Raw genomic sequence first — 7,907 nt, forward strand, 5'->3', positions numbered from 1 at the left:
TTTCACATTTCCCACATAACCCAAAGCAGACTAAACAAAACCAGTGTGAAATCTCATGGCTTGATGCTGCTATGGTTATATTTTTTAAGCTGTCATCCATTCATTTATACTTATGTTTATTTCCTGGATTTACAGCGCTTTTTTTCAGCCTTTTCTTGCGGGGAGGTGGGGGGGGAGGTTGAAACCTTTTGAAAGGGGATTGCAGTGAGCAGTGGCCTGTGATTAAAGCCCAGTGTTTTTCCTTGATGCCGCTCCTCCGCAGCAGTGTCACACATGGTAGCATTTAGGAGCCCTTCACAGCTGAGGTGTTTCAAACACTAATGAATGGAAGTTTGGTCATATAACGCAGGCAAGCTTTAAGGCATGCTTTGCTGAATGGTGTACTGTAGTGGCCTGGGAAAGGAAGAGAGTTATAAATTGTGTCAGTTAGCCACCCAGACAAAATGAAGCCATGTGGAAAATCAAATCTATTAAAGTATGAAGACTGTTATAAGCTGTTTTAAGCTGGTCATTCTTAAAAGGTCTCAGTTGGCTGAGGGGGTACATTCCTGTTCTTCCTAGATCTTTTTCACGTGCTGCCTCAGGCGATGATGTGCAGCATTTGATAAAAAACAACTTTTCACTGACAGCCCCTTCTATCAGAAATTTTTATTGCCCCCGGTTTACTGCCCATGTCCTGAAAGATACTGCGCATTTTGTTAAATAAGCAGTGGAAGAGCATCGCATTCGGGCAGGCTTGCTGAAGTCGGACATGAAGGCAGCGGTAGGACGGAGGAGGACAGCCGATGAGGAGAAAGCTTCCCAGAGCACCTGCTTAACATTGGATACCTGCTCAAAATGCTTTCCATAGTGGCCCGTGTCTGCCGGCCATAAGAGGGCCATGACAAATTACTTTTTCGTGGCACCCGCTGGGGTAGGAGGAAGGCCTGGAAAACCAAAGTGGGGTGACTGGAGAGCAGGAGACCTTCTCCTCCTCCCCAAGGTGGCTTCTTGAGATGTCACAGCAGCTGTAAAGGGCATTTTTGGTAGCTCAGGAGGTAATTGTCAGCTTCCTGAGAGAAGAGTGAGGTGGCAGGCTAAGATGCACGGTCGCCACAGTATTTATTTTTTCTGTTTGTGTATTCTAGGAAGAGACTGAAGAAACGTCCTCACAAGAATCTGCAGAGGAAGACTAGGAGGCCGCACCATGCAATTTCTACCTCATCAGCAGTTGGGTCTTTTGAAGGGAGAAGACACTGCCTTGACCACTTATTTTCTATTGCCATGGTCTTTCCACTTTTGCCTGGGGGGAAAAAAAATCGCATAACCTTAAAAAGGATTTGACTAATCATCTTTGTAATCCCTTCACAGTCCCAGGTTTAGTGAAAAACTGCTGTAACACAAAGGGGACACAGATTAACGATGCAACTTTTAATTACTGTTTTCTTTTTTCTTAACCTACTAATAGTTTGTTTGAGCTGCTAAGTAAGGGTGAATGGGTCAAGAAGAGCTCCGAATCAGGTTTATGTCATTCACTGCACTGCATATAACCAAGAAACTTGTAACATAGTCATTATAATGGGCATTGAAATAGGAAAGGCTAGGTGTGTAACACTAAAGCCTTGCAACACTTCCAGCAACCCACTCCCTACTTAGTGAACTCCCTGTTTTAGAACACCAAAGATAAGGGATAGATACTACTCTTTTTTTTTTGTAACCTTCTTGTAGACTTGTACTTGATTTTTTTTTTTTTTAAGACTTGCTGTTATTTCAGGAAAAAAACTGAAAGCTGATCTTTCACTTCATTCAGCTAGTAATCGGAAGAAAGAAATCAACACGAAAAAGGTACTTTCATTTTGCAAAAGGGAAGAAAGACAAAGATACGTTGTATAGTTATAGATACAAACATATCAGCAGAAGCAGTAGTAAACAAAATGAATAGCCCTCATCTGCTGGACGATAGGAAGCCAGACGGAGTTGGCTTTCTGTAGAGCCAGGCGTTTTCTATGGAAGCAAAACTGACTGACACCAAACACTCTTATGCCATTAATGACTAAGTCTTTATCAAGAAAAATCTTTTAAAACATACAGAAAGGTACCTCAAAAATAATCGTGAATTTATCTGAACAAAAATAATCCGTATGTTTTGCTTAGTTTTGACTAATTCCACTCGTCCTGTACCAGTATTTCAGAAGAATTGAATCTCTCCTCATTACTCATCAGTCATGATGTAAGAACCAACACCACGTACCTCAGCTAAGCTCGTGCATTACTTTAAGCAATGTATTTTGACATAGGATGGTTCACTGAGCACCTCTGCGCCAGTGGCATTTCTCCATCTTTTCATTCAAAGCAGCACTTTTAGCACCAGATGCAATATTACCCCACTATTCAATACTACCTCTGATTTTTACAATTAACTCAACAGACTGATAAATACATGCTGCTATACACATTAAATGCAGGAAATTTTTACTGGGTAGATAATCATGAGTATCTGCATTTTCCCCTTGTTTCTACTTCAACACTTAATTGCAGTTAAGGAAGCAATATCTTTATTGTGTTTCAGCATGACTATGTATTTTTCTTTCTCTTGGTTTGTTTTTGTTTTTTTTTTTTATGTACTTACCCTATTCTCTGCTAGACTTCTGTGTAATGTACTGTTAACTTGAATATATTTTTGTACTGAATTGCTGATAGGTTTGTGAGGATAATTTTCTTCAATGACACTACATGACATAGAAAAAAATTAGCTGTAATGTTTAAATATTACTGTCCAAGTTTGTACCTCAAATGAATTGTTTTAAAAAAATGGACTAATTGATTGACAAAGACCTACCTCCAGACTTTAAATGGAATGAACTTGTTACTTTCAGCATTAGTTTTGAGACGTTTGAAACAGTTAGGACTGCAACTAATCCCTAATTCAAAACTATTTTTGTAAAATAACTTGTGGAAAATGAACACATTTTAAATTACTTTCGTATTAAAAAAAAAAACGAACAAAAAAAAAACCTTCAAAGAAACTTGAAGCTTTGTAGGTGGGAAGCAACAAGCTCAGCTTTTGCATAATGCAATCACAAATATGTGTTTAAAAAAAATTAGTAGATTGTAAGAAAATACTTGACAAGTATTTTCGTGTATTTTACACAAATGTGATTTTGTAATATGTTTCAGCCAGATTTATTTTAAATGCTTCTTATGTAGAGGTTTTTTATTCTCCTCTCTCTCACTTTTGTTGTTCTTTCTCTCTCTCTCTCCCCTCCAATTTCGTTTTCTGTATTTCTGTTTTATTTCCCTTCTTCCTCTCTTTCCTAGTCAGTACTTTGTACCATTGTATTAATAACTGGGCCAGGGGTAGTTTCTCAGGAAGGCGTCTGTTGGTATGGCTTTAGTACCGAGCCAAATGCAGTTAAAGATTACTACTTACTGGCTTCTTCCAAGAGGCAGTGTCAAGAAATGCGGACCTCCTCGAAAGCCTGCAGAGGGTTCAGTGACGGAAATCGCTGAGAAAGAGCTGATCGGAGTATTACAACTAGACACGTTAATATTAAGTGAAAGAGAAATAATCCTAGCTATACAGTAGCTCTAACAGGCCAAATCCAGTGTCACTTGAAGGCAGTAGAAGGAATTCTGCTGACTTCAAAGGGCATCGAATCAAGCCTTAGCCAGTCCCTTTTGGGGTTTGGGGTTTTTTTTTGCATTTTTTAAAACCACAGTATTCAGTGGATGACACAGAAATAATTGCTGGGTGTGTGTCACATTTCAACCTCCGAGAGACCACTCTGATGAACTGAATCTTGTATTTTCTATATATTGTAGTACAATCAAAACACATTACTACCTCTTAGGGCCTACTATACCTCATTTTTTCAGACTGAAAAATTGCATGTGGCCATTGAATCAGTGAGAACATCATAAAATTTTTTATATATATAGTTTATTTTTATGGGAGATAAATTTTATACGACTGTTCTTTGCTGTCATTGGTCACTGCTAACTAAGACTGGACATTTAACTCTTCTACCATTTCTGCAAGAGAGGTGTGTTTGCAGGAAAAAAAAAAAACGCTTCAAGATGTTTAACTACAGTTTACTTTTTCTTTTGAGTGTCTTCTAACTTTTTGCTTTGTTCTTCGTGTAGAGTTGCTGTCTATGATTGTACTTTGAATCGCTTGCTTGTTGAAAATGTTCCTTTAATGGATTATCACAGTCTGTTCAGCACAATAAACATAATAGCCTCTGTGATCCCCATGTTGTTTGATTCCTAGACTTTTGTCACAGTTCCATAAAATGGGTAATAAAGTTTGGTCACAGTGACCAAATTTGTAAAAGCTTTGCATGCAAGTAGTCTTTTTTTTTGTCCCAGGACTGTGGGCGTGTGCCTGAGAAGAAGTACATTTGCTGTTCGGAGCCCCAGGGGTGGGTGCTCAGCAGAGGGACACATATTATGAGGCTCCCCTAAAGGTGAGGCACCTGTTCCCAGTGTGGGACTCGCTGTGCCAAGCTGAGGGCTAGGCCGTGCACTGGGGAGCAGTGATCCTACCTGCCAGACAGGAGATACTATAGCACGGGCAAGGATGAAATGGGGTTTTGTTGCCTGGCTTCTAACCTGCCTTTTGGGGGTCCACCAAGATGATGAGCCTTCTCCTCTTCTTAGGTAAGATTGCAGTTCACGTCCAGCTTCATGGAGTTTATATTATGTGGCCATTAGGCTGAAAAGGGCAGGTACTCAGAGCAGCAGAGACAGAGAGGTGGCTAGGTATGACCTGGGGCAAAACTTGAGGAGCTCAGGAAACTCTGAGTTAAACACCCACCCCTCCAAAGCTGTCATAGGCAGGTTGGACAGGATTCTTCTGGCTTCCGCTCTTCATTTGCTGTTACATGGTCCTCTGGCCTGTTACAATGAGATTTAAAGATCGTGGTGCATGTCTGTTCATTCATATTTGCAACCATGCCTCTCTCACCTAAGACGATTGTTCAGATATTAATTCCTCGGATGTTTAAGTTTACACATTCTTTGTGTTCACTCATTTGCAAACTCTCCACCTAATCTCTTTTGGCTTAGTAACCTTTGCTTTCCCAAGGGCTTTATGGCATGTTCCCTTTGGACTCAATTACTTGTAAAATAACCAAAATACAATCACAAAAAAAAGCATTAAGTAGTAACACCCATTCAGTCCTGAGTCAGAGATGTGAGTAATTGCATTCATCACATTATGTATCCTCTTCTCTCCTTTCTCACCCTGCTCGGTGGTATTAAAGGATCATTCCACTTTTCGGTCTTCCTGGTGGTCTTCCTCCCTGTGGTTGCCATCACTCGGCTCTTCCTGTTATTTTATCTGATGTGATGCTCCAGCTGTAACCCACCCACCTTATGGATCAGCCAAGTGGCTGAACTTCTGCTACCCTGTGCTTAACTCCCCTCTACTTCTTATTAGTCATTCCTCCAGCTTCCTTCACTCCCACTTCCCTTCTCGGGGCATCTTCCAATAAACTTCTTCACGCTTTATGCCACAGTGGGACTATTTGTGTGTAAAAAAACTAATCGGCTTCTGCAGGATCGAGGCCCGTGTTTGTCTAGCAGCCAAGAGTGCTTTATCCAAGGTGCCTGTGGCAAGGGTCATATTAAGTTTCTGCTTTTGCTTTCCACTCCCATCATATCACATCCACACAAAGACAGGGAATTATTGAAAGCTGGCGCTGCCAGTGCCTTGCACAGCAATTTAATTGTCCGTAGCCTTTTTTAAAACTAGAACATCTGGTCTGGTCATTGTTAGAGACGGGATCCAGAGCAATGGCAACAACATGTTCCTCTGATCACAAGAGAGGAGACAGATTTGTCACACCTCAAACTTCACCCGAAGCCTGAATGAAGCAACGTTTCTCACCCCAGCACCTTTGCATATACGGACATAGAATTTCTGTCTCTCAATTCATCCTTTTTTAATCTCCCACCATCTTCCTGATCACATTAATTTTTAAACATACAAATGTACTTTGGCATATAGCCTTTAGTGCAAATAAAGATCCAATTGCTATATGCCTTCTTGATTCAGAAATAATACCAATTGAAGCTTTATTACATCTGCTTGCTCAGTCAAACGAATGTCTGCCACTATGTGTTATATACATTGTCTGAAAAATACAGACATCCTTGCTGTCTGGACGTTCCATAGCCTGCACAGTTAATGTGGGTTAATGCTCTGTTCCTGCCTGGCTCCTGGACCCACGGGCTGTGCGCCATGCTAGGAGACACCAGTGACGGGGAAACCTCGACCCCCTTGCCACCCCACCTTGCTCACAGGCACACAAGGAGCGAAGCTGCCCCATGCACACACTCCACCTTGCTCTGGGACATCTCCAGCGTGCAGCTCCTGCCCTAGCCGAGTTGCTGCTCCGACCGTCCTCACGTCCTTCAGTCGGCGTGATGAGCTCTGCTGTTGCTTTTCCCCTCCGGGCTGATTCACCTCCACGTGACAGCAAGGTTTAACGTCTTTTTTTCTTCCCACCTTGTATTTCCCTTTGCCACCCAAACAACCTTTTGCCCTATTGGAATTTTTTTTCATTTCTTTCCTTCCCACCTGTGATGCTTTTCCCCCTTGTTCCAGTATTCAAGAAAAAGGCGGCATCTTCCTGTAATTAACGTCCTCTGAAGATACATGAATGTCATTACAATTAGCCTGAAGATAAGAGTCCAGTGTGGTAGCGGTTGAAGTGGGAAGCAATCTGCCTGTTTACACTCTAAAATAAGGCTGCAGATGGTTGTGCCCCAAACCTGCAGCACAGGATTATCATCAGCTTTTATCTGCTAGCAAAAGGGGAAATTGAAACATTAGGAGATAAGGCACAGGTCTTCAACAGTGCTTCCCTACTAAGATGGGGATAATTAAGTACAGCTAAAAACATTAGCATTGTCATATAAAGGAGGAGCTTTACATTGTTAATAATGGCTAGGGTAAAACCGGAGCAGGAATCCAAACATATGCTACATTAAGGCATGCTATTAAAATAATCAGTGAAAGAAAAAAACAAATGAAAGCTGGGTGGATCTGAAAAATCAATGGCAGGCAGAAACATTAATTAGCCAGAGAGGAAACTTAGCAAAGGCAGAAGTCCCATCAAAAAACAAGATTACATTACATTATATATGAATGTCAGCTACAAAATATTATGTGGACCACCAAAGATTATGATTTTAATCGTAGGGGTTTTTAATTCAGAAAATCTATTAAATATATATAGTCCCTTAAGGCATTTTATTCTTAGTTCAGGGAGTAGGCAGAAAAATAAGCACATTTTTATTGCATTGGAACACATTTGCCATAAAACCATAGTTTTAGCAATATCACATAATAAAAATAAAATTTAAATCAACATTTGAAAACAAATCAGCTCAGCAGATGCATAGAAGGAATTACTTTGGCCCTACATAACTGCAGAGTATTGTCTTTAAAGCTACATCATAGTCTAAGATAGGGGTTTTATGAGGCCTGACATGCTCTAAAGGTGTTTACAATGAATTACCACTCCTAGACTGCAGCTGCGCTTGGGGCCAAGACAAATTAATCTCTATCTAAGGCTCTGTTACAAGACTATTTTTGCCAAAGGTTCATAATGTGCTCGGTTTGAGATGGTTTAGGTTTGGCATTTATATCCCAACAAATACACAGTAACTTCAATGAGATCCAAGACCTAGGGAATGTCACCCGCTGGCATCTCCCCCTGCAATCCAGACTTTTGGTCTCCCCAGAGCAGGAGAAAAGCAGGACCACATATGGCTGTTCTTGTGTTACTAGCAACACCCTTGAGATCCACCTCACTGTCCAGTTGTCGTCCCCATAGGTCTCAGAGGTACCACCATCACTGGTCAACAACTCACCTTACTTCTTTGCAGGGAGAAAGGGGTCTTGCCTTAAACAACACAGC

General features: G+C 41.0%; 1 protein-coding gene across 1 annotated transcript in view; it reads left to right on the forward strand.

The window, feature by feature from the left end:
* The window catches only part of HMGA2 (high mobility group AT-hook 2), a 120,430-nt gene extending 116,179 nt beyond the window's left edge, over nt 1–4,251 (forward strand). Inside the window, exon 5 of the mRNA XM_009463216.2 lies at nt 1,128–4,251. Within this exon, the coding sequence (XP_009461491.1) occupies nt 1,128–1,175 (48 nt within the window). The 3' untranslated portion in view covers nt 1,176–4,251. The remainder of the gene's footprint in view (nt 1–1,127) is intronic.
* The last annotated feature ends 3,656 nt before the right edge of the window (nt 4,252–7,907 follow it).

Source organism: Nipponia nippon, unplaced genomic scaffold, assembly GCF_047370975.1.
Source record: "Nipponia nippon isolate SJK-2023a ecotype South Korea unplaced genomic scaffold, ASM4737097v1 scaffold_3, whole genome shotgun sequence".
Lineage (NCBI taxonomy): Eukaryota > Metazoa > Chordata > Aves > Pelecaniformes > Threskiornithidae > Nipponia > Nipponia nippon.